This window comes from Mesocricetus auratus, unplaced genomic scaffold (genome assembly GCF_017639785.1).
Source record: "Mesocricetus auratus isolate SY011 unplaced genomic scaffold, BCM_Maur_2.0 Super-Scaffold_100001, whole genome shotgun sequence".
Classification (NCBI taxonomy): domain Eukaryota; kingdom Metazoa; phylum Chordata; class Mammalia; order Rodentia; family Cricetidae; genus Mesocricetus; species Mesocricetus auratus.
In genome coordinates, this window is record NW_024429187.1 from 14,067,314 (window position 1) to 14,093,144 (window position 25,831).

Below are 25,831 nucleotides of genomic sequence, written 5' to 3' on the forward strand. Positions count from 1 at the left end.
GACTGCTCTTCTAGAGGATCCAGGTTCAATTCCCAGCACCACATGGCCGCACACAGCTGTCTGCAATTACAAGATCTGACACCCTCACATGCCTGGGGGGGAAACGCCAATGCTCATAAAATTAATTTTTTAAAAGGGCCAGGGGGTCTGAAGCATTTCTGTATAAATACAAATCCATGTTGTTTTCATTTCACAGTCCTGGGTATAGGACTGTAGGAATCAGAAATGAACCAGTGCACATGCTTGTGTCTGTTTTGTGAAAGTTCTAGTAGGGTTCAGGATGCGTTTTTAAAGCTGCCTGTCCAGGTGAAGATGCAGCACTGAGTGTGTTTTTCACACATTTTTCACACGCAGACTGAACAGCCATGGCAATCATGGTTCAGTTACTGACTCCGGAGCAAGAACCCAGGCTGTTCTTGGGAAACAGAAACTCATGGTACCTGTGTGAAATAGAAAAGCATCTGACAGCTCTAATATGTAGGTAGTACTGAAATTGTGCCTGGAACAAAAACTCAGCAATTCATTTCCTCCTCATGTAGCATGTGTGGTTGTCAGGGTCAGTATCATAAAAAGCATCTGGAGGCCAGAGAATACCTATTATGTTGTTGGGCTATTAACCACTCGTCTGATAAACCAAGACATCTTAACTTCATAAACATGTTTTTAGTACTCTAATCTTACTTTGTAGAAACAGTATTTCAGTGCTCCATTGTAATAACACTACAAAGGAGAGCGCAGTTGCTAGTGGAGGCCAGAAGGGGGCGTCAGTCTCTAGGTACTGGAGAACATGGGTGCTGCGAGGCGAACTTGGATTCTCTGAAGAGCAGCTGCTGCCGAGTCTCCAGTGTCGGCACAAAGCTGCGGTGCTGTAGACATGACCTGTGAGGTGCAGCCAGGCGAGGGGGCCAGTGTCTGGTAGGTCGCAGGGGGGCCTCGGCTGCTGTAAAATGGGGTACAGGTGATGCAGCGGGGACCCTCATTGTATAACTGACGCTGGGCGTTTGAAATAAAGTCGCCCAGCTGCTTGCATGTGTACAGCATCACACTGAGTCGTTTTTCTGTGTTGAATTTAAATGTCCATGCATAGTGTGAGCAGCCACAGGAGTTTGCGATGGAGCTACCCCACACCCCTGGGAAGGGAGTGATTGACAGACAACTTGGGAGTGCTGGAACGTTTTGTGTCTGGGAAACTTTTTCTATTATTATTTTTTTGTGTCTGGAAATGTTTCGATGAGGTCTTCAGCTCCCTTGCTTTATTGCGGTGCCCTCCTGACACAGCGTCTGGCTGCTTACCCGCCTGGGCGTCCCTTCTTGTGGTGATTTGCTCGTTTCCATGTGTTGACTTGTGAAGGGCTTTTAGGAAGCTTGCTGTGATGTTGTGATGTATGGTGACACCTAAAGTTTTCATAGAAGGAGGTAGAATGAGTTACTAATGTACGTTAAACTCTTCATTCTGTATCACATATTTATAGGAGATTGTTGAAAGCCATGCAGGCAAGGAAGCTTGAAATGTGCATACAAAACATTGCTTGCCCACAGTGCAGAGCTGGGGTCTGGGCTCTTGGGAGTCTCTGTGACAGTCAAATGTTCTAAGACACACAGATACTTTTAGAAAGGAAAATAACTTTTTAAAATGGAAATTTCTACATTTCTGTGCAGCAAAGGCTCAGAAATTTTTATTTCCTAGCAGTTTTTATTTTATTTTTGTTCTTTTGAGACAGTGTTTCTCTGTGTAGCCTGGCTGTCCTGGATCTGAGATCCACCTACTTCTGACTCCCAAGTGCTGGGATGAAGGGTGTGCCACCACCCCAGGGTTACCAGCAGTTTTTAGTGTACCTCTTTTCAGCTAGTCATAGGCTCAGAGACTTTTAATTCATAAGACTTGCCGACGGATTAAAGTGGGAGCCCTAGATAGATCTCCTCAGCACCAGCTCCCTCCCCTCTGCTAGATAGATCTCCTCAGCACGGGCTCCTCCCCCTCTGCTAGATAGATCTCCTCAGCACTGGCTCCTCCCTCTCTGCTTAGCCCCAGCGGGTTCCACGTGGGAATCAGCTGAGCAGCTCTATCAATGTTTGAAATGCCTGGCGTGCCAGCGTAATTAAACAGCATATGAACACTCTTTGGCCGCACTCCAAGATCAGTGATTACACGTCTAACATTAATCCGATGTATCTACAGAAACTGTTAGAGTAAACATCTGGACTCTTGTACTACCAAAGCTGAAATATTGCATAATGAGTTAAAAGGGAGCTGTAGAGGTACACCACAGAGCACAGTTGGGGAGTGGTTTTGCTCTCAGGCAGAAAATGCATGAACTATGTCAGCTGTCTTGACTTTCCTAAGGTAAAAATTCAATGTGGTCCAAGTGCTTAGTTTTACAGTTGTGTTTCTCAGCCCTTTGTTACTGTGACAAGGGGAAGAGTCTTTGTTGAGTATGGTAACTTTGTGGGTCTGAGTGTCCTGTGGAGGCAGAGCATCTGCTAGCAGGCTCCTGGAGCAGTGAGGAAGCATGGAGCAGGTGTGCGCTGTTAGAGCCTCCTCAGCCTTCAGCGGTCCTGTCCAGGGCCCCAACTCGTTGGCTGATGCCAGCCACATTCAGGGCGGGTCTTAGCCTTTCACACTGTCCAGTGTTCCAGCCATCCTAGACATCCTCACAATTACACCCAGGGTGTGCTTTCCTAATCTAGATGTTTCTAGATCCAACCAAGACTCATCCTCACAACCCCAAAGACTGTCATTAACTGGAGACAGATTTCTTACCTAGTTCTCAGGCATCACAGAATCTGAGAATGTGGTGGGCTCCTTTGATTTCTCATTTGTTTTGTTCTGTTTGTGCTGGGGTTGAACCCCTGGCTTCATGAAGTCTGAGTATGCACTCTGCTGCTTAGATGCACATGATGTTTAGAGTATTGTTTTAGTAGGAAAAATAAATCCTAATTAAGTTGAATGTTGGTATTACTCAATAACAACAATAACCTCTTGTAATAATTTTAAATGTGCCTTTGATGGAGGCGAGGTGTGTCGTGCATCTTATCTGCATATCTGCCTGTGCTGTGGAAGCTGTAGGCAGCGTCAGTGTTGGACTCTGCACATCTTTGCTGCATCGTGTTAGCTGATCTTTCTGGGTCTGGGATCTGCATTTGTGATTTTATAATAACGGGATTGCTTCTGTGGATTGTTTCATATCATTATGTATGCCAAGCATATGGGCATATGCTGGTGCCCCCTTCTTCCCCAACGGTTGACGCAGGCGCCAGCTGGTGGAGGGGGGGATGTTATAAGCAGACAGCAGTATGCTGGGGGGCAGGGACACGGTCGTCTCACAGCAGCTGAAGATGCTGCAGAAGAGTGGGCGTGTGAAGAGTGGGAACTCTATCCTGAAGCAGTGAGGAGCGTTCATGAGTTATCGGGGTAGAGAGCCCCCAGACAGGCATTCACAGTATGAATAATAAAAACCCGAGACAGATATTGGGGTTCAAGTTGAAGCTCAGAGAAGCACATCAGCCAAGCCACCAGAGAGCTCTCACCTCTACCAAGACTGGGGAGATCCCCTCCTCAACATGGCTGGAGACTAAGTGCCTAAGATTGAAACTGAACGCCCTGCTCCTGTCTTATACTCTCTCTAGTGCTGGAATTAAAGGCGAGGCTCTGCTTCTCTCTGAGACTGGTTCACTCTCTTGTAGCCCAGGGCGGTCTTGAACTCACAGAGATCCATCTGCCTCTGTCTCCTCAGTTCTGGAATTAAAGGCAAGGCTCTGCTTCTCTTTTAGACTGGGTCACTCTCATTTAGCCCAGGGTGGTCTTGAACTCACAGAGATCCATCTGCCTCTGTCTCCTCAGTTCTGGGACTAAAGGTGTGGCCACCACTGCTCAGCTTCTACGACTGTGACTAGGTTTGCATTCAGATCTTCAGTGGCGTTATTAGATTATAAACAGTGTATCACCACACATGTTAATACTGAGTAAATGAGCCAGTAGTGACAGGATACCCTGGGATGGGTTTGGGTCAAGGGAAGTAACTAAAATGCAGTTGTTAGTGACACTTTCAACCTTTTAAAATGAAGTCTGTGCCCATGAGCAGTCAGAGGGGCAAAGTCACGAGGAGTTTTCATCTGTCCTGGTGTCTCTAGGTGTTTTCTCATCTATGGTGCATTCAGTTTCCTCTGAAGTACTGACTGTGAAGTAAGTGCTTTCATGTCTGTCCCAGGGAGAATTCTTCTTAGCCAGTGATGTAGACAGGAGCTCACTCTCAGTAGACAACCTATGTAAGAGTAAAACTGGTCACGCCCATGGAACAGAGGGCTCACTGACTGCACCATTACTCATTGTTATCAGTAGTTTTGGACCATTGGGGAAATGGCATTAAACTTGTAAAGAAACATCAAGCGTAATTACCACAGTCTCAGAAGTAAGGTAGAATTTACAGTAACTAATGCTCACAAAAGTTTAACCCGGGAGTTCGATGCTGAAGATTTTACCTAGAGCAGCAGCTCTCAAACTCCCTGATGCCGCAGCCCTTTAACACCTCATGCGGTGACCCCACCATAAAATCACTTTATTGCTACTTGATAACTGTTGTTTTGCTAGTGTGTGCATCATAATGTAAATGCTTTTTGGAGATAGAGGTTTGACAAAGGGTTGAAACTCACATCTAAGTACTTAGGATAGCGTCTGTGTTTTATTTTTGTTGCTGTTCTAATGTTTGGGCTTTTTGGATTCTTGCCGTAGGGTAGATGTTGGATGCCCCCACCCCCAAAGTTCATTTTTAAAGACTGACTCAGGGTGGCACTAGTAGGGTTTGTAACCTTCAGGAAGTAGAGCAGGGGAGTTGTTAGGTCTCAGGGGGGCCTTGAGAGTCTGTGGTAGTCTGGGACTTTCCACTCTGCAGCCTTGTCCTCAGCTTTGCCGACAGTGCCCCGAGCACTGTCTTACAAACCAGGTCACTGACTGGACCCTGCAGCCACGAGAAACACCAGCCTTTCTCCGTGATTGTCTCGGGCACTCTGTGCTGCAACAGGAAGCTAGCGGAGCTGCCTTCAATACAGTATTAGTCTTGATTTCATTTTCTGCTGTGTATGCAGTTTGCATATGTGTGTGGTGTGTGTGCACATGTGAGTATGGTTGTGCACTCCCTGGGTGGCCTGCTGTATCACTGTCTTACGCCTTTGAGACACAGTCTGTCACTGAACCTGGAGCTAGGCCGGTGACAAACAAGCCCCAGCAACCTCCCTGTCTGCCCTGTTACAGGTGCGTGTGACTAGCTCCTGTGTGGGTGCTGGGGACACCTCCAAGTTCTCATGTTTGTACAGCAAATGTTCTTAGGAACCACCAAGCAGACCCGACCCCAGCCTCCATAGTCTTGGTATTTAAAACAGAGATCAGAAAATTCCCAGGCCCATAATATAATATAATATTTCTTAATTAATAGCTGGATAACTGGTTCTTTACATTTGATCCCCAAACCTAGCCAACGTATTTTCTCAGATGCTCTGCCACTGCTAAGTAAATCTGGAAAGTAGGTTGGTATCCATGAGGTGGTGGAAGGTTGGTGGTGGTGAGGAGAAAATGTCTGTTGACCTGAAGTTCCCTGAGGGCAACAGAAGAGGAGGAGATGACTTCCGGATGGACCTGCGCTGTGCGGCTTGGAAGCCCCACAGGCGGCCAGAAGCCTCTACCCACGCTTCAGGGTCAGTGGCAGGGCAGACCTCCTGACTGCGGTGCTGTGGGAGGGTGCAGGCCCAGGCCTCCGGAACCTTCCCTGGCCACCTTTGCCTGGACTCCTCTCCCTAAGCTGCTGACCCTCAGACTTGCTTCTTCTTGCATCTCGAGTGGCAAACGTATTTACACATGGCTGGTGCATGTGTGAGCTCATTTTGTTAGGCCATGGTTCGCAAAGTTGTACCCTGTGATTTGTACACACACAAACATACACACACACACCCCCTCACCACCACCACCCACCATCCCCACCCCCCGCCTGCCCATTGTCTACAATTTATCATCCAATCTGTGTCTTTTTCTTTGAATATTTAATTACACTGAAGCACAGGCCACATTCTTCTGAAAAGTTCTCACTGTTTTCAAACGTTCAGCTTCTAGGGCTTGGCATTTGATTTGTTTCTAGAGTCATGGACTTTCCCTTGTAGTCTTGGGTGGATTATTATTATTGTGAATATGTGAAAATTCATGTGGTCAGAAATTCAGCATCTTTTAAAATGGGAAGACTGTATAAACTTGAACGGTATTTCAGTTGGACAATGTATTTCACAAGTGTGTGTTGTGTGGGAAGGTCCTCATGCCTGTGGAAAGTGATGGAAATCTTGTTCTCTAGTTAAGTGGCAGGTAACACAGTAAAGAGCATGTGTGCATGCATATCCAAACATGTGCACACATAACATGCATGTGTATGTACACACAGTCGTGTGCAGTGAGGTGCTAACCTGAGTCTCACTGAATCTCCATGATGGGTGGCTACTGGACTTATGTAGTCCTAAAGGCACTGGGCAAAATGAAGAGTCTCAACAGCATCGTGTCTGTGGAGAAACATTGATGTGTTGTGTTGTGTCTGGGTTTTCTCAAGTATGTGTTTCTAAGTTTTCTGCATAGCTCTACACAAATACCTTTGCCCTTATAAATTAGAAATACCCAATATTTGATTTATTATTTTTATTTAATGTAGACTCTTACTGAGACAAGAAGTTGCTGGCTACTATAAATGTCTTAAAATTTTTAATGTCTCATCCTAAAATGAGTGCTGGCATGTGTGTGTGCGTGCACGCACTGTGAATGTTACTGTTTTCTGAGCACTGACATTGATAGTAACTAACACGAGCTTCAGCCCGTTAGGCCACGATGCACACTTCACTGTGCACAGTGTTTATCATCTAAAATACAGGATGTGATAGCTTTTCCCCAAAGTATGCTGTGAGTGTTTCCTTTAAATATCAAAGAATTTAACTTATCTTTTCTTCAGTTAAGGAGAAACATATGGAAACTTAAGAATTTTTCAAGGCTGGGAAGATGGCTTTGCAGATCAAAGCGCCTTCCACCAAGCCTAAGAGCCTGAGTTCAGTTCCCAGAACCCACACAGCAGAGGGAGAACTGACTCCCACAAGTTGTCCTCGGGCTGCTGCATGCACCATGTGTGCATGTGTGGGCACTGGCATGCACTCACATGCACACACACGCGTAAGTAAATGTAAAAACCAAAACAGTGATGTGAGTGGCTCAGATGCAAACCGAGCTGAGGGGGGCGGGGTGCGTGTGGAGCCTGCGCCCTCAGGAGTGGCAGGCAGCTCGGGTCCTCTCCTGTGGGCCTCTGTCTCCGTAACCCCGGGAGTTAGTCCCCTAGGTAAGGTCTGTGCTGGCCATTGACGCTTCTCCTGTTGGCGTGTCCTCATGGTCCTTGCATGATCTCTGCGAGTGTTGCTTCCTCACTGGTGACACTTGCTCTGTTTTGTTTGACTTCTTTTTAGGGAAGAAAGAACTTTGCTTGTGTGATAATGGAACATCTTTGCTGAGACAATTGCATATAATGCTGGTTAATTTTCTCACTTCTAAGTGATATCAGACATAGTTTTGTAATTGTTTTTTGTCTCCTCTTCCATAATTATGATTTGCTTAGATATTTCCCTAAATATCTGTGAAACTGCATCAGTAATCTGTTTTGTCTAAGCCCCCAGGGAAGCTGCAGAGTACAGATGAGAATAGTGTGTGCCCTGCTCAGCTGACATGAGTGACTTTGGGAGGCACCGCTCATCAGAAACCTCCATGCCACGCGCTCCTCACTCCCTCTTGGCCATTGGCTGTGAGCTCTGCATCTGATTTTACAGCAGCGATGTCCCTGAAGCGTCCTTCAGGGCTAATGGTAGAACTCTTGGCACTCATAGGAACTGGGTTACACCCCTCCTGAAACAGTGTCAGTGGTTACACGTGTCGATTCCATAAGTGCTTGCACGGATTGTCAGACCAGACACTTACTAGGAAGGTGAGCCTGGGTGAGGGTCCGAGTGCTCTCTGCCTCAGTTTCCTCACTTAATTTATGTCATGTAGTACTCAGATGGGCGATGAAAGGTTGGAGACAGACAGACAGGCAGGCAGACAGGTAGGCAGAGACAGTTTACCGGCTGACATTCTGTCACACAGTAAGGCTAACCCTTGCTGTAGAATGTTGATTGAGTCAGTCAACAAGAACACATTGCCATTTGGTTGTCTTTTTTGTCCTGGAGTTCCCTGCTCAGGGAAAACTGCCACCTTGTGCTTGTCCTTAAATCCACCTTGCAGACAGCACTGCTTTCTCTGCAGAGAGCAGGTAACATTTGCTCAGGGTCCATCATTGTGATCAGTGAAAGAGCCAGCCCTGTGGTGACGTGCAGTCTTCAGCACTGGGAGAGGCTGCCCACTCACACCAACGACGCTGCACGACAGATGACTTTTCATGCTCCCTTTAATAATGCTACTGCAAGAATGGGTTCCAATAGTTCACTGTCTTTATATTTTTATTTAAGAGTAGGGAGATCAGCAGCCATGTGTAGCTTCCTTATGCTCACGCTCTGTCCCTGACTCCATGTCTGCTGGGCACCATTCTTAATGTCCACGCAGCTGCTCCACGCTGCTGTGGTTCTTTCCCAGTTGGTTTGGTGAGCTCTGAGCCACTCTCATTTTGGATGTGATCTGCATGTCTCCTGAAAGTGTGCATGTTAGAAGCCTGGTCCCTTGAGTTGCCCGGGACCCCGGTTATTTCTGGCAAGAGGGCTGTTTAAAGCCCAGCCCCATCTGACATCCTTGCTTCCCATCTACTTGGCATATGCCACTATGGGATACCTTCCATAGACACCCCACTGGAGGGCAGACTCATGGACTCCCTGATCCTGTACTAAGTAACCCCGTCTCTGACGTGTCATGGGATAGTGCAGATCAGACTACCGCTGCATCCTCCTTGTGCCTGGAGGAAAGAGCCGGCCAAGATCCCCTCCCTCGCTTCCTCCAACCCAAGCCTTCACCAGGCAGAGCCAGCTGTTTGGGCAGTCATTGATAGGTTAGCGTTTGAGGGGTGGAGTAGCAAGGCTGGCATATGGAGAGAAAGGAGGGGGGCAATGACACGTGCTGAAAGCAGTGGCACCATGTGGGACCATGGCACTCCTGTCAGAGTTGGCCCTGGGGAGATGGGCACTGTTAAGACCTGATTGCAGTGCTTACACTGGAGGCTGTGAGCTAGGCCCATAGTGTGGGAAGTGGCCTCTGTCTTAGTGCCGCTGTGCTGCTTTCTCTCTCGCCGCCTTCTTCGGGGTTTGATGCCAGGCTCACAGTCCATGCAGAGTACTTGCTACGGCAGTGCACTCTGTCAGCCAGAAGCCAGGGGTCCAGTCTGTCAGTGGATTTCCTTCCAAAAGGTAACCTGGGCTGTTGCAAATAGCAAACCACTTAGTCTGTCAGTGTACATAGAAAGAGACCGGTAAGCGAGCTAACATCTGTCTTCTGAATGGATAACTATAAAGATTTTTCTCATTTTTGAGTTACAGTTATTACATGAAGATTGTGCATTTGTACTTAGAACCTAGTAAAGAAGCAGAATTTTACCCATTTGAAATAAAATTGTGTATGTGTCTCTCTTCGTTTCTGTCTTTGCACAGATATGTATGTAGGTGCCCATGGAGGCCAGAACAGGGCATTGGATTACAGGCTTTGCAAGCTGCCTAACATGGTGCAGGGATCCAAACCCCACCTCCATGACAGAGCAACAACCCTTCTCAAGCCCTGAGCCACCTCTCTGCAGCTCAGTGCAGGCTAATGCACAAGAAAGCATCTTTCTTCCCTTATTTAGGCGCATGCTCCCACAAACATGGTTGCTGATCAAGGACTGCTGGTTAATCCCACTGGGTGTGGGATTAATCTCAGTGTGACTATGGAATTAGTGTCAAGTACATATATGACTTAGGGCAATGGATGTGTCAGGACACTATCCGAGATGAGTTTAGAAAAAAAGAAACGGCCTTTGAAGTGTCAAAGTAAGAGATAAAATGAAAAACTAGTTACTGGTTACACTCACCAGAAAGGTTTAAGGAAGAGGTTGCCAAGATGGCTTAGCAGGTAAAGGAGCTTACTGTAAGCCTTCCAACCTAGTCAATTGCTGGAACCTATGGTAGAAAAACAGAACCATTTCCTGTAAGTTGTCCTTTGACCTTCACACCTGTGTGCTCCCACAGACAGACAGACTGGCAGGCAGGCAGGCAGGCAGACAGGCAGGCAGGCAAGAAAAGAAGACACACACACACACACACAATATAATAGAAAAGAAAATTTTTTAAAGTTTAAGAAAAAAGGCCCTTCTTAATAGAAGGATTGATATTTTCATGCCAATAACTTTATCTGGACTCAGAATGTTTTATGCTCAATGTGATTTAAATTTTAAATATGAATCCTTTAAAAAATTAAGGTTGTTGATTGTTCTTAGATACATGATACAATAAATTAAAATGTCCCTTATTTTGAATGGTCTTATTTTTCCAAAATTTTTCATTGATAATAACTTTCTGTATAGTAAAAGTTTCTAATTTTTAGAAGATAGGATTTCCATTTCCATCTATGGAAATAACTTGAAATTATAACTCAGCAGTCACTTGAGCTTGTTCTGTGTGAACATATTAATCACTGTGAACGGTGGTGTCTGGCTTTAGAAGAGGTGGGTGGGCAATGGCAGTGAAACCCTTCTACAGTGAGGGAAAGCTGGACTCCCTCCATGCAAAACTTTAGAGTATGCACCGCCATTTCCAGAGGCCTCTGCGCCGGAAAGGGCTGGGCCATATTTCCGCTTCGTGTGTAGGCATAGTGTCCACACGACTGTGGCCTCCATGCCTTCCCCTCCAGGATGGACCTAAACTGAGCCAAAGTAAATCTTTATTCTCTTAAGTTGCTTGCTATAGGTCTTCTGTCATGTTAGTGAAAATACTGGTAACAGACTCTCTTCCTCCATGCCAAATTGCTGATTTACATTTAATACAAGTTAGCCCGTTTCTCTATTGTGGGACAGTAGAACCTTTATCTTTTGTTAATGTCCTAAACTTGTCCATAAGCTCCTTCTGTGCTTACTTCTTGTGTCCCAGGAGTTACATTTGCTCAGTAGTTATCACAAAGATGCTGTCTCTGAATACACAGCACAGCATCACCTGTAAAGTCTGTGTGAACACTCATCTAGTAGTAGTCATTTTTCTAGGCTCAGTATCCTATGAGCCTCTGTCACAACAGTTTGTAAATCAATACATAAACAACAACAATCAACACATTTTACATGCTACTTTAAAACACTCAGTTAACATTCTGCTGCCTAAATACTGGGTACCATCTGTTAGGTGTATTTTTCTCTGTCAGTCGCATCAGACTCTAGACAGCACATCAGATCAGCTTACTGTCAGTCTAGGAGTGAAAAGTGAGAGGTCCAGTGGTTCCTGGTTCAGTCTCCACCGGGAATGTGTCTGCAGCAGCTCAGACTTCCCGCTGTGCTGCTCATGGCCTGTCCTCAGGTGACTGTCAGAACCCCAAGGCTGGCTTTTAGGGTCACCATTTTCTGCAGGTATCATGGATCCCCTGTGTGTCTTGTGAGATGTCTCCACACACTTAAACCATCTTCCTATCCTCTTGAGTCCATGTAGCTCAGCCACAGACTCCACCAAAAACTAAGATGCTAGAATTGCAAATGTAGAAATCTCAAAAGAAAACAAGTACTCAGGTGTGTCACTGCTGTTGGTGGACTTGACCATGTCACAGTTACTGCTGCATTACTACTGTTGGAGGACTTGACTGTGTCACTGTTACTACTGTTGGAGGACTTGACTGTGTCACTGTTACTACTGTTGGAGGACTTGACTGTGTCACTGTTACTACTGTTGGAGGACTTGACTGTGTCACTGTTACTACTGTTGGAGGACTTGACTGTGTCACTGTTACTACTGTTGGAGGACTTCACTGTGTCACTGTTACTACTGTTGGAGGACTTGACTGTGTCACTGTTACTACTGTTGGAGGACTTGACTGTGTCACTGTTACTACTGTTGGAGGACTTCACTGTGTCACTGTTACTACTGTTGGAGGACTTCACTGTGTCACTGTTACTACTGTTGGAGGACTTGACTGTGTCACAGTTACTACTATTGGAGGACTTGACTGTGTCACAGTTACTACTGTTGGAGGACTTGACTGTGTCACAGTTACTACTGTTGGAGGACTTGACTGTGTCACTGTTACTACTGTTGGAGGACTTGACTGTGTCACAGTTACTACTGTTGGAGGACTTGACTATGTCACAGTTACTACTGTTGGAGGACTTGACTGTGTCACTGTTACTACTGTTGGAGGACTTGACTGTGTCACAGTTACTACTGTTGGAGGACTTCACTGTGTCACTGTTACTACTGTTGGAGGACTTGACTGTGTCACTGTTACTACTGTTGGAGGACTTGACTGTGTCACTGTTACTACTGTTGGAGGACTTGACTGTGTCACTGTTACTACTGTTGGAGGACTTGACTGTGTCACTGTTACTACTGTTGGAGGACTTGACTGTGTCACTGTTACTGTTGGAGGACTTGACTGTGTCACTGTTACTGATATTGAAGAACTTCTGTCTATGTCACTGTTCCCATTCCAAATTCTATCTGGGATACCCATGTCATTTTCTTCCTGATTACTCACCTCACCTGCATGCAGCTACAGTGTGGGCCTTCTCGTTTCCCCTGTGGTCAAATCTGGGCACTGGGCATAGAAGAGCTGGGGATCTGGACTTCAGAAGGTTTCGGCTCCTGAAGAGGTATGCTGGGGGCTTCCACTAGGAAGATGGAGACACTGGTTCTTCAGGTGGTGCTCACAAATGAGAGCTGAGATGATTAGAGTAGAGCCCCAAACCTACAGAAGCAGTGCTCAAAGAACAAAGATGCAAAGGCTGTCTCTCCCTCCAGCCCGGGCAAGAGGCCTTTGCTCACAGTGTGGGTACTCTGTGAGCTTGTGTTAGGAGCAGGGTCTCTGATAACGGCTGTGCATGTGTTTGTGTCCACTGCAATCATGGGATTAAAAGTTCAAAGTGAAGCAAGTTTTTACTCAGGAAAATGTGTGGTGATGTGCCAAAGGTTAAATGGTGATCTGGAACACATGATAAAGCTTAAATGGGGATCTAGAACACAGATGATAAAGGTTATGTGGGGTCTAGAACATAGATGCTGAGGTTTAAATAGGAATTTAGAACATATGTGCCTAGAAGAGTGAAAATCACTGAAGGGGGGGCCACTGAGGACAGTCGGCCATTGCAGTTACAGAGGATGTGAGCTCTGGGGACCCACTATTAGACCATACTGTGTCTAGAGGTAACTACTCTATCATGTACTTTAAACTGAGCCATCATCCTAGAGCCTAGAGCCTGAGGGCTCCTTTCCTGTGGCACATTTCTTTGGAAGGAGAGGATTTCACTGAGATCCAAAGCTTTCTCAAGATTAAGGTTTTTAATGGAAAATAAAATGTTATTTAACTAGTCTTCAATTCAGAACCTTTAATTTAACAAAGGAGAGTATGTAATGTCTGAATTTTTGATATCTGAATTTTGTTCAAAGAAATAATACCAAGAGTTATATTTTTGGTGAATATATATTTGGGGTTCACAGAACAGGGTGTCTGGAGAATGAGATGTTCAGTGAACAGGGTGTCTGGTGAACAGGGCGGGCATCTGGTGGATGGGGTGTCTGCCTGGTGGACAGGTGTCTGGTGAATGGGTGTCTCCCTGGTGGACAGGGTGTCAGGTGGATGGTGGTGTCTGGTGGATGGGTGTCTAATAAAGGGGCTGTGTCCTGTCAGGACTCCTGTCTCCATTCCTCAGTCATTTCAGAGCAATGATGCAATGCATATCTAACAGGCATTTGCTGAGCTAGTGAGGCTTCGGGAAGTCTGTTGAAGAACTTGCTAACGTCCATGCTCTTCTTCATTTCTGTGGCATGTGAAGCCCCACCCTCTGCCCTGGCTGTTAACATCTCACAGGGCGCCTTGCTCACTGGCACCGTGGGAGGGCTGGGCAGCACTCTGGGAGGGGAACGTGACACAAGAATGTACACTGGTCACCAGGATAGCATAGCAAGTACGATTCATGAGTCCTGAGATATAGGAACTTAAAAATGAATCTCTGCCGCAGCGCTGATGGACAAATTGAGAAGAGAGAGACAGAACACCAGCATGGCGTTGAGCAAGTGAATACGTCTTTGTAGACCTGGGACGTGACCAAAGGGGCGCTGGAGTGTCGGGTGGGCGTGTGGTAGGAGCCACTTAGCACGAGGGGCGCTGCTCCTCAAAGTTGCCTGGGCTTTCATCTCAGTGCGGTGTGTGCTGTCGTGCTGCTATAGTTCATATGCTGCAGGGAAGAAGTTCTTCACTTAAAAAGTGATGTTTTACCTTTTGTAGCTAATGCAGACTCTGCCTCTTTGTTTCCAAAGCCAGAGCCATGACCTGGAACCCCGATGACCTCTGTCAGGGCCGCTGGTGACCGGCAAGCACACCATGGAGCTTAAAGTGTGGGTGGATGGAGTTCAGAGGGTCGTCTGTGGGGTCACTGAAGTCACAACTTGCCAGGAGGTTGTAATAGCCTTAGCCCAAGCTATAGGTAAGTAAGCTCTGTCAAGTAAGCTCTGATACTTGTGGGGTGTGGTGGTACTGTGTGGGCATGAGCTAACTTTCTGAGCATCTTGATAAAAATACCTGAAAGTTAACTTTAGGGATCGGGGATATTTTGGCTATAGTTTCTTGGCTTAAGATGCCTGGGCAGAACATGCAGGTACTAGGAGAGCATGGGTGCACAGGGAAGGGGGAGAAGGGAGAGGAGGAAAAGAAAGAGGGCCTTGCTTCCTTCCCACAGGGCCTCGTTCCTCCACCGACTGTCCCCCTGGCTGCAGCTTTCTCAAACGATGCCGTGTGTTTCTCGTCTTCCCAGAATCCCGGAGTCTTTGCTGCAGACTCCCCTGCACCCTCCCAGCTTCACACACTGACCTCAGAGTGGCCTTCAGGGACTCTGTCTGACCTTGACACATGCTGCCTGGCTTCCCAGGCTTTCCTTTGACACCCGGACGGAAGTTCCCATTATCCCATAGCTCTTAATCTTCTGCATGCCTGTAAAACAAGCACCAATTGGATGATGCCACTTCTGCTACCAGCCCAAGCAGCAGCCGATCCTCTTTGGACCACCTCTCTGCCTGCAGATCCTCTTTGGACCACCTCTCTGCCTGCAGGCCCTCGGGCCGTTGTGCACAGTTAGAAAGTCCTGAGAGAAATACTTCCAAGGCAGCCCTATCCCACAGGTACCTCAAAGGTGCCCTCCTTCCACTGAAAGTCTCTCAGGTGATGCTACTCCCCTTTGGTCTGTGAGGGTTGTAGTTTGGCCAGGTTCTGAGATTCTGTGAGCGCCCCTCCTGTTGGCACAGTGCCACGCCCTCGTCTGCAGCGTGCTCCTTTTCTAGTCCTTGCAGTTCCCAAAGTGTGCTCGGCTTTTTCCATCAGTTCTTGCTGTAAGCCTGGCTCAAGGCAGCTAGCAGCACCCGTGCCACGGCCTGCGTGCTGATCTCCACCAGATCAGCTGTGCCATCCTGTTTAAGCTCCGCCTCCCATGGAGTCGCAAGTATGAACAGAATGTAGACAAATTCTTTGCCACAACACAGCACGAATGACTTCTGATCCAGTTCCCAGTTGAGACTTGTTCTCATCTGAAATTTCCTGAGGCAAGCATTCATTGTCCACATTTCCTTAGGAATTCTGCTCTTCTGAACTTCTGCCCAGATCCTCATTAACTCTTTTTTTTTTTTTCTTTTTTTGTTTTTCGAGAGACAGGGTTTCTCTGTATTGTTTTGGAGGCTGTCCTGGAACTTACTCTGTAGTCCAGCCCGGCCTCAAACTCACAGAGATCCGCCTGCCTCTGCCTCCCGAGTGCTGGGATTAAAGGCGTGCAACACCACCGCCCGGCTCCCATTAACTCTTATTTACAGCTTCTTATGATTTTTTCTAGCCTGTGTCTCCAAACTCTTCCTAGTTCATCCTACAAACTACTTCCAGAGGCTTTAAAAACCACCTGGTCAGACTTAATAAAAACCTGTTTAAGGTTTTATCAGAGCTTTACATACTTATTACTTGGCTGTAGTTTTTTTGGAACACAGAGAGAGCATAAACCTCTGTCTCCATAAAACCAAGGATGTGTTCAGTGTTTCTATTTGCATATAAATCTGTTATTTTAGCAAACAGCATTAAGGAAGCTGCATCCGGCACCATGCTAAGTGCTCAGTTCTTCTCTGTCCCTGAGCTCCTGGTCAAAAGTTCATATGGGAAGCTCAAGGTTGAAATAAGGTCACCTGTTGCCAGCAAGCTTGCTCTGTGGCAGATCTGCTAAACACTAGCTGAGATGCTTTCTTTTTCCATAGATATGTATTAAAGCAGTGCCAGAGGCTAGGCTTCCCTGTCAGGGAAACACCTCTCATCCAAGGCTTGAGCTTAATTGTAGAAGGGGAAATTAGGGCATTTTCTTTTCTGCCAACATACTCAATATTCCTTTTAAGAACCTCCCATGATCTGTTGAATTGAAACAAGCCAGGATTCAGTGAAGATTAAGACATCACCTAGAAATTTACCATGAATTTTTTTAAAAGTAATTTTTATGGCCTTCCCCCTCTTCCTCTCTCCCTCCTTCCCTCCCTCCCTCCTTTCTCATCCCAGTCCCCACCCCCACCTTCTTTTGGCCCCTCCCCCATCCCCTCCTCCTTTGTTTCTATTCAGAAAAGGGCAGGCCTCCCATGGATATCAACAAAACATGTCATATCAGGTTGTAGTAAGAGTAAGCACCTCACCTTGTACTAAGGCTGGGCAAGGTGACCCAGTATATGGAGTAGATTCCCAAAAGCCTGGAAGAGTCAGAGACAGCTCCTGTCCCCACTGTTAGGAGTCCCACAGAAGTTTTAAAGACTGGTCTCACTATGTAGACCAGGCTGCACTTGACCTGTGGCAACCCTCCTGTCTTGGTCATCCAAGTACTGGCTAACAGGCACACACCAACATGCCTAGAAGGAAATGAAGTCTACAGAGGTCAGACCAGCTGAGGGTATGCGGCAAGCTGCATCTTTTCATAGGATAACACATACTCTGCAGAGAATTCCATGGAGAAAACACCTCTTCACCAGATGTGTGTTTCTTCATTTAGAATGAAGCATGTACTTAACCTGTGAACAAATGTTTTAACTGAACGGACTACCCTGTTTTTCCTTTCTCGATAAGTCACCTCAAGGCCTGCTTGGAGATACTGAAAACTTGAATATAGATATTTTATAATGTTACTTCAAGTTTGGCCTAAAAAGTCCTTTTCTGTGTCATAAACACTTAATTGAATGCAGAGCTCATCTGGGAATCGACTGGACTGCCTGCAGCTGCTTCCTGTCTGCCATGAGACTCTCCAGCTACACTCTAAGTGCTCCAACTAGTTAAATATAATCAGTGTTTTATTTGCCATTATGTACTGATGTCACATTTACTTAACAATGTAGACTGTGTGCCGCAAGTAACAGACGGATTGGCCTTATGGTCTGCTTCTGAGCTGCTGAGGGAGGGTTCATACCCACACATCCAGATGCCCTGTGTGCGCAGTAATGGAGAGGATACTGCTGTGTGTCAGCAGCGCTCAGTGAGGCTTCATATGCTGCTCTCCTTGCAGTCTAACGTTGTCTTTATAGGACAGTGACTACTAATGCTCGCTTTGTTTGGTGTATGTGCGTGTGTTCCAAATGTGCATGCATGGGCGGTGGTGGCACACACCTTTAATCCCAGCACTTGGGAGGCAGAGGCAGGCGGATCTCTGTGAGTTCGAGAACAGCCTGGTCTACAAGAGCGAGCTCCAAGACAAATGTGCATGCATGTGTTACCTGCCTGTGTAAGGGTCATTTCTCATGCACTGTCTGCCTTTTTGTTTGAGACAGCCTCTCACTGCCCCAAATCCCACAGGGACCATAGGTGTGTCCTGTTGTCCCAACATGTTTGGTGGGTGCTGGGCTCCGAGCTCAGGTGCTCATGTTTAGGAAGTGGATTCTTACTGAACATTATCTATTGTCAGCCCCTAAGGTACTAGTTCAACAAATTCAAAATAGCACCCACCTTAAATGAAAATGCTTATGAATGTGTTCACATCTGTATCGTTACATTGTCTTGTTTTCTTCTTTGTATTATGTTTATTTATGGGGGGGCAGGAAATATACAAAGCTCACATGTGGAGGCCAGAAAAGTTTTTTCAGGAATTGGTTCTTTGTTTCCACCCTGTGTGTCCTAAGGGTCACCAGGCTTGGTGACAAGCATCTTTACCCACTTAACCTTCTTTCTGGCCCCTATATTGTCTTTTGAAAGTTTATTTCAATTCTGTTATTTAGTAGATAAAGCCCGTTTTTAATTTAAATGATTTTACTGTGTTTTGTCTCTAATAATAAAATTAGAGATTTTGATTTTTTTTGAAGACCCTTTGAAGCTACTATTATCAATATTGAACCAGATTTCTCTCATCCCCCTTTCACAGGAAGTTATCGGAAGGGCCATCTTCACGGGCAGCTACAGCTCTGTGAGCTTTAGGCCAACTGAGTACTCGGGGCTGAGGCCTGGGCTGCAGTTTCACTGACTCTGGGTCTCTTGTCAAGGCTCCCACAGTGAAAATCTCTGCACCTTCCGAAGCTCTGCTAGCTCCTGGGACCTTCTGCTCTTTGCTGTGGGGAAGCATTCCCAATGTTTTCCTTTGTTCAGTCTTTCCCAGAAGTTCCTAACACTTGGATGTTTGACCAGAGTGTACAGTTCTTAGAGGAAATAGGAACTGGGGTCTAACACCTGGGGGATGCTCATAGTTCAGCTTCGAGCAGCCCCTGTCTCTCAGCTTCCAGAGCTCCTGTATTTTCTGAAGCTGCCAGAGGAGCCTGGACTCTGAGCTTTGACATTAGATGCTGCCCGAGAACAGTTGTTGGACGTTGTCGTGTGTTGCATTATTTATCTTCACATGTCCCACTGTGACAGTGCACTCTGCTCCTTTCTGTAGGTCGAACTGGAAGGTACACCCTTATAGAAAAATGGAGAGATACTGAAAGGCACTTGGCACCGCACGAAAACCCCATCATATCCTTAAACAAGTGGGGGCAGTATGCTAGCGACGTACAACTCATCTTGCGTCGGACTGGGCCGTCACTCAGCGAGCGACCCACCTCAGACAGTGTGGCCCGGATTCCTGAAAGAACTTTGTACCGACAGAGCCTGCCCCCGTTAGCCAAACTGCGGCCCCAGGTGGACAAGTTGATCAAAAGGAGGGAGCCGAAAAGAAAATCCCTGACCTTCACGGGAGGCGCCAAAGGGCTGATGGACATTTTTGGAAAGGGCAAAGAAACTGAGTTTAGGCAGAAAGTGTTGAGTAGTTGCAGGTCCACGGCAGAGGAGCTGAGGAGGCTGATCCAACTCCAGACAGATAAGCTGCTGGCCATCGAGCAGCAGCTGGAGTCCAGTGAGATAGAAATACGATTCTGGGAGCAAAAGTACAATTCCAGCTTGGAAGAGGAAATTGTTCGCCTCGAGCAAAAGATCAAAAGGAATGATGTGGAGATCGAGGAGGAGGAATTCTGGGAAAATGAACTACAGATCGAACAAGAAAATGAGAAGCAGCTGCAGGACCAGCTTGATGAGATCCGGCAGAAAGTCACGGACTGTGACAGCAAGCTCCAGGACTACCTGGCGCAGATCCACACCATGGAGAGCGGTCTCGAGGCAGAGAAGCTGCACTGGGAAGTTGAGGAGGCGCAGGTCACTGAGGAGGAGGTGAAAGGCAGGATAGAAAAGGTCAAGGGGGAAGTGGACCTCCAGGGGCAGCAGAGCCTGAGGCTGGAGAGCGGCATCAGGGCCGTGGAGAGGTCTCTGGGGCAGGCCGCCAAGCGGCTACAGGTAAGGAGGGCGTCCGTGTCCGCACGCGGGACACCTCATCCGTGTAAGGGAACCTTTAATGACTGTAACGTTCTGTAGCTCAGGCCTGTCTGTCGTAGACTTAAGAACCGTAGACTGAGAATTTCATGAGAATCTTGGTTTCCTCGTGCTATAGAATAAATACTACTAGATTCAACTCCAACATCCTGTCAAAACTAAGAACTCTAACTCTTGTGAACCAAATTAATTCGCAGTAGGTTATAAAGTATGTAAGAGGGAAATTTGTGACCAGATGAGCAAGATTGTTGTAGTGCTAAGATGTAAAGAACTAGTGTTTTTGTGATGACAGATTAAGAACATCCACTTATTTTATGTGAGTGTGTGGCAGCATCCAGAAGGGAAGCCTCATGTCTGAGAGGATGGACAGTACCCTCTTTGACCACTGTGTCCATGTAATCAAGTGTGTCGAATGAGTCCTGACAGCGGGGCCCACCTCCCACCCCTACCTAGCAGGCTTTGTCCCAGAGCCCAGTTACAGCGTGCCTGGTGTTTTCCAACCAGGACAAGGAGCAGGAGCTGCAGCAGTTGACCAAAGAGCTGCGACAAGTCAACCTCCAGCAGTTCATCCAGCAGACAGGGACGAAGGTCACCGTGCTGCCAGCTGAGCCCACTGAGACGGACGCCTCCCAGGCAGGCGTAGAGACGGGTAAGGCCTTCTCCTTTATTCTCCCTGGTAAGTCACCTACGATGACAGCCATCTCCTGTCTGAGCAAATCGGTAGCATTTGGGGAATCTGTTTTCTTGGATGGTCACTTTGTTCTTTTTTAAACTACTTCTTTATGGACCTGTTTACCAAAGTGTAAACATGAATATGGACCATGTTAATCTGCGCCCTGGCTCCTCCAGACTCCCCTCCCCTCCTGAGTCCTAGGTGTCCATCTGTCCTGTAGTTGAAACTTGCCATCTGTGTGCTGTCCCCTCACGCCTGGGAGGGGGAAGCAGCAGGGCAAAGCCCTCTGAACCGGTTCATGCCCGCTCCTGCCGTCCCCGGTGCTCCTCTCCTTCCCGCAGCTCCTGCCTCCTCCTTCCCCGGCCTGTCTTGTCCTTCCCCGTTCTTTGCAGCGAGAATTTAACGAGTTTTCTGGTTAGCCAATTCACCAGATGACTGTCCATTTCCTGTTTAGAGACGCCATTCCAGTCTGGGTCCCTGAAGCGACCTGGTTCATCACGGCAGCTCCCCAGTAATCTTCGTATTCTGCAGAACCCCATCTCCTCTGGGTTTAACCCTGAAGGCATCTATGTATAACACTGTCTTCAGGAGAAGGATCCAGCCAAGGTACCAAGGACAGTAAAATCCTTCAGTTTGTGCCAACGGAACAGGATCTGTTCCCAAGCCACTATACCCTCTCCCATCACAAACCACGTTACCCTGTGCACTGATGCTGACCATGGAGCCTGCTCACACTTCGCAGTATTGACATGCTGTCCAGCAGCTGAAATGCAAAGCCTTCGTTTTTATTTGTAGCATTCAGAGAGCATTAGAAAGTATTAATCTATGTTTATACATGAATAAACTCTGCATTGAGAGTCAAGTTATGTTAACTGTTTAGTTAATTTATTCCATGTAACTGATTAATGAATGAATGTTACTGTTAATATTCTATTAGTTCTCATCCTGTGACTTACCGTGTTGAATATCGTGGGTTCTGACTCTGCACGTTGGCAGACTCCTATTCTATTAGTTCTCATCCTGTGACTTACCGTGTTGAATATCGTGGGTTCTGACTCTGCACGTTGGCAGACTCCGTCCGGCTTTGCTCGTGTACGGCTACGCGGTCTCACGAGGGCCTTACCTCCATACCAACTCCAACGGAGCTCGCTGCACTTCCACCGGCGCCTCTGTCCACCCGTCCTAAACCAGATAGTTCAGCTTTCTTTCGGGTCTGGAAGTTAATTGTTTCTTCACAGTATTTCCCAACATAAATTACCACATAACATCACAGAAATATCTTCAGTGGGGTAAACGGTTCATGTAAAATGCTGTGGTCATAGACTGCCAGCTGCGCAGCTGGTGTCTGTCCTGGGCTTCCTGACACACACTGAGGTCTTTCCTGCTCGCCACTACCTCCCGTGGATCCTCGCGGTGACACAGTGTGAGAAGGAGAGATCCCCAGGGACAGGGTTGCCGTACTTTAGGAATGGAGTGACACATTTCAGAATAGCCCACTTCTCTGTGTAGTCCATGCATGCACACGGGGTAGGTGCTGCTTGCCATGATTTAAAACACGGGCTGCGTGTGTTCTCTAGCCACTGAGTCAAACGCGGAGAACAGAACACTGCAGTCGGGAATTTTTTTACCAAGGAAATAATTAAATCAGAGTGTGGTTTTATTTTTAAGTTTGACTTTATAGGATATTATCTCCATTTATATTTATATCATTTTGTATAGTAAGCCAAAAAAAGTCAATATTCTTCTCATGAACAGCGGCTTAGCTACATCCACAGTGACATCAGGCATGCTGTCACACGTTACATCCAGTGACATCAGACATGCCGTCACACGTTACATCCAGTGACATCAGACATGCCGTCACACGTTACATCCAGTGACATCAGACATGCCGTCACACGTTACATCCAGTGACATCAGACATGCCGTCACACGTTACATCCAGTGACATCAGACATGCCGTCACACGTTACATCCAGTGACATCAGACATGCCGTCACACGTTACATCCAGTGACATCAGACATGCCGTCACACGTTACATCCAGTGACATCAGACATGCCGTCACACGTTACATCCAGTGACATCAGACATGCCGTCACACGTTACATCCAGTGACATCAGACATGCCGTCACACGTTACATCCAGTGACATCAGACATGCCGTCACACGTCTTGCGGCCCTTCCCATTCTCCCTGAGAACATTGGGCACAGTGTAGCTAAGACTTCAATCTGAAACGCAAAGTAGTTTTCAGTTCTAAAGAGAAAACATTCTCTGTATTACTTACATGCAATAAAATAAGAGTGGATTGATAGAGCAATGCGGTGACTGACCACATCCAGCTCGCTTAATGGAGCTGAGAACGCTGCTGCTGGGTTTAGGCTCCCAGTGGGAAGAATTAACAGCTGCTGTCTCTTACCCACGTAAACAGCAGACCTCAACTGAACCGCTGTCCATGGGTCCTCACGCTCACCAAGCTGACCTTGCCATTACTGCTTTGCAGTTGACCTGAGAAGGAACCATGGCCTGTACATACTCCCTCCAGATTTGTAAGCATTGTTTCATATCTATATGTATTTAAAAATAATAATTCAAAGTAATTTGTAGCTTTTTGTGACAGTGGTGACTCCATGTGCCCAGTACATGCCTTACTCTCAGCTAAATTAACCCTTGATGACAAAGGAGAGAAAACTGCAAGTGTGTTAGGCTCTGTGGTGAGAAATTAAAGACAGAGCTGGGCATGGTGGCTCATGACCATAATTCCAGTACTCAGGAGGCTGAGGCAGCAGAGTTGCCATAAGACCCAGGCTGTCCTAAGTTACATGGGAAGTTCTAGAGTAGCGTGGGGTCTAGTGCGGGACCCTGCTCAGAAAAGAAGAGAAGGACCTGCGCAGATTCCTTGGCACCCGGCAGAGATCGCATCGCGCAGCTCATGTGGCTGCTGTGAACTGCCAGGGTTGACCAGCAACTCTAAAGCGGGCAGCACATCCCACCAGCTCCCCCCAGTCCTGGCTCTCTGCCAGTGTCACACTTTACATACCTAACACCCTCACAACTCTGGCGCTGCCAGCTACCCTCCTAACTACACACCCACGCAAGCCCTGCCTCCCAGGTGGGCAGGGTGCGGCCTTGTGAGTCCACAAACAGACTGTGTGGTTTTGTCACCAGTCACAGGGCTTCCGCAGGCACACCACTCTCTGGTGTTTCCTAAAGTTCTGTAGGGACATCTGAAAATACTTCAGGCTACTGTGACTTTTTACCTGTCGTGACTGCAAACGAATCGGCTTGTGAGCCCTGTCTTCCACCCCATCTCAGCAGAGAGGTGCAGGCAGTGGGATTCAAAACTACCAAATGGGAAATAAGTATCCAGGTTCTAAATAATAAATTAGATCACAAATTTTTGTGTCTTTTTAACTAGTACTGAAGGTTATATTATGCGATTTTTCTACAGGAATTAAATATATTACAAGTTTTATTTTTGCCAATGAACAATTTGAATATCATTGGTATGTTTGACCTTTAGGGCATCGTCATTCTCTCCCACAGGGTTACCTCAGTTGTGTGTGCGTGTGCGTGTGTGTGTGCGTGTGTGTGTGTGTGTGTGTGTGGTTTTTTTTCTCGTTTCCTTTATATTTTGGCTATCAACGTCCCTTTTTGTCTCAGTGAACAAGGAAGTTTTTATGAGGCTTCAGTTGGTGTTGAGGTTGCCCTCTGAGTGCCCAGTTAGTTATCAATGGGCAGCTCAGCAGCTCGTGTACTTGAAATCAGTTACAAGCAAGAGCTGGTTTGCACCCTGGCATGTACGGTAAAGACAGCTTGTGTATGGCATGTGGGGTGTGGTGGCGTGCACAGACAGGTCAGCACTGCTCCCAGGCCAAGATGAAGTGCAGCCCCATGGTAACACAGCATTTGTAAGAGCAAAAAGGTCCTTAGAGACAAGAACTTTCATATCAGGGAATACCTTTCCAAGTTAGGACTTCAGCAGATTGAAGAAATAATATGGAAAAGACAAGGACAAACACCTGATTTCAGGCACGCACGGAGACAGGCAGTTAGCATTGGACATTGCCTTGGGCAGATCAGGCCTTAGATTATATACATTAAACGATGCTCTGTGTCTCTCTGTAAAACAAGCCTGTCTTGATTAGTTCATACTGTGGTGAAGCTAGCTCAGAAAGTATTCCTTGTGTATCATGTCAGTGCTTTTAAGTCTCGTAGTGATACCCACCTCCACGCCTGTAGCACTGACCACGTCCAAAAGGCCTGGTGTTTGCTACGGTGGTTTTAAGTTCCAGGAGAAGGCTGTCAGCTGTCAAGAATTCACGGCCATCAGTATTTATTTAGTGTTGCTGCTTCACGTTTCCCCAGCGCACCTTGGAGCGTCAAAGCTGTGGGAGCTCCTTCACTTGCTTTTTTTTTAAAATATATATATATATTTTTAGAAACCAAATGACTGCAGATGGCTGTTTAGCATCCTGTTAAACCAGCAGAACTCTAAAGGCAATAACTGTATGCATATGTGGGGGGGAGAGTGAAATACAGGTTACAGCCGGGCGGGCGTGGTGACAGACCCTCACAGGCCTAGAAGGGTTTGAGTCACTGCAGCTTTAGACAGAAAGTGTCCGTGTTCACTGACTGTGGGCCATAAATATGCTTTTAGTACCGCTTTGCTGATGTGTAAATAAGAAATCTGTAATATGTATTATATGTAATTATTTTCTTTTGACTTCATTTCAAAATGTATATTTTCTGGTTATTATCATGAGCTATAAAGCAAAAGATCAATATCTGATATTCTCCCAAAAAATAAATTTTCAAGATTCATTGGGGCAGTACAGTTGTTGTTTTCTTTCTTATACACTTAATGCTTTGTTTCCTTTGAAAGATGGCAAAGAAAGTAGGTCTGTGTTTCAGTGATTAAAAATGACATTTTTTTCCTAAATGCGGTTGTTAACCAGAAGAATTCTGTATTGCTCAGGAGGTAGCAAGTAGGCTGGGGAGATGGCTCATAGGTCAAGTGCATGCTGCACAGCATGAGACCTGAGTTCAGATCCTCAGCACCCATGAGACGTATGACTCATAGCAGTACTCAGTGCTAAGGGTCAAGACAAGAGGACCTCTGGCTCATTAGCCAGCCAAGCTGAAATAGGAAGCTCCAAG

At 46.7% G+C, this 25,831-nt stretch overlaps 1 protein-coding gene across 2 annotated transcripts in view; it reads left to right on the forward strand.

Moving 5' to 3' along the window:
* Rassf8 (Ras association domain family member 8) overlaps positions 1 to 25,495 on the forward strand; it is a 68,647-nt gene extending 43,152 nt beyond the window's left edge. The window contains exons 1-5 of one of the 2 annotated variants that reach the window (XM_040743602.1): positions 13,264 to 13,353; positions 14,467 to 14,633; positions 19,071 to 19,960; positions 20,501 to 20,645; positions 21,124 to 25,495. In XM_040743602.1, the coding sequence (XP_040599536.1) occupies positions 14,531 to 14,633; positions 19,071 to 19,960; positions 20,501 to 20,645; positions 21,124 to 21,245 (1,260 nt within the window). In that variant the 5' untranslated portion in view covers positions 13,264 to 13,353; positions 14,467 to 14,530 and the 3' untranslated portion in view covers positions 21,246 to 25,495. Of the gene's footprint in view, positions 1 to 13,263; positions 13,354 to 14,466; positions 14,634 to 19,070; positions 19,961 to 20,500; positions 20,646 to 21,123 lie in introns of those variants that run through there. The other variant, XM_040743601.1, reaches the window with a different exon arrangement.
* The last annotated feature ends 336 nt before the right edge of the window (positions 25,496 to 25,831 follow it).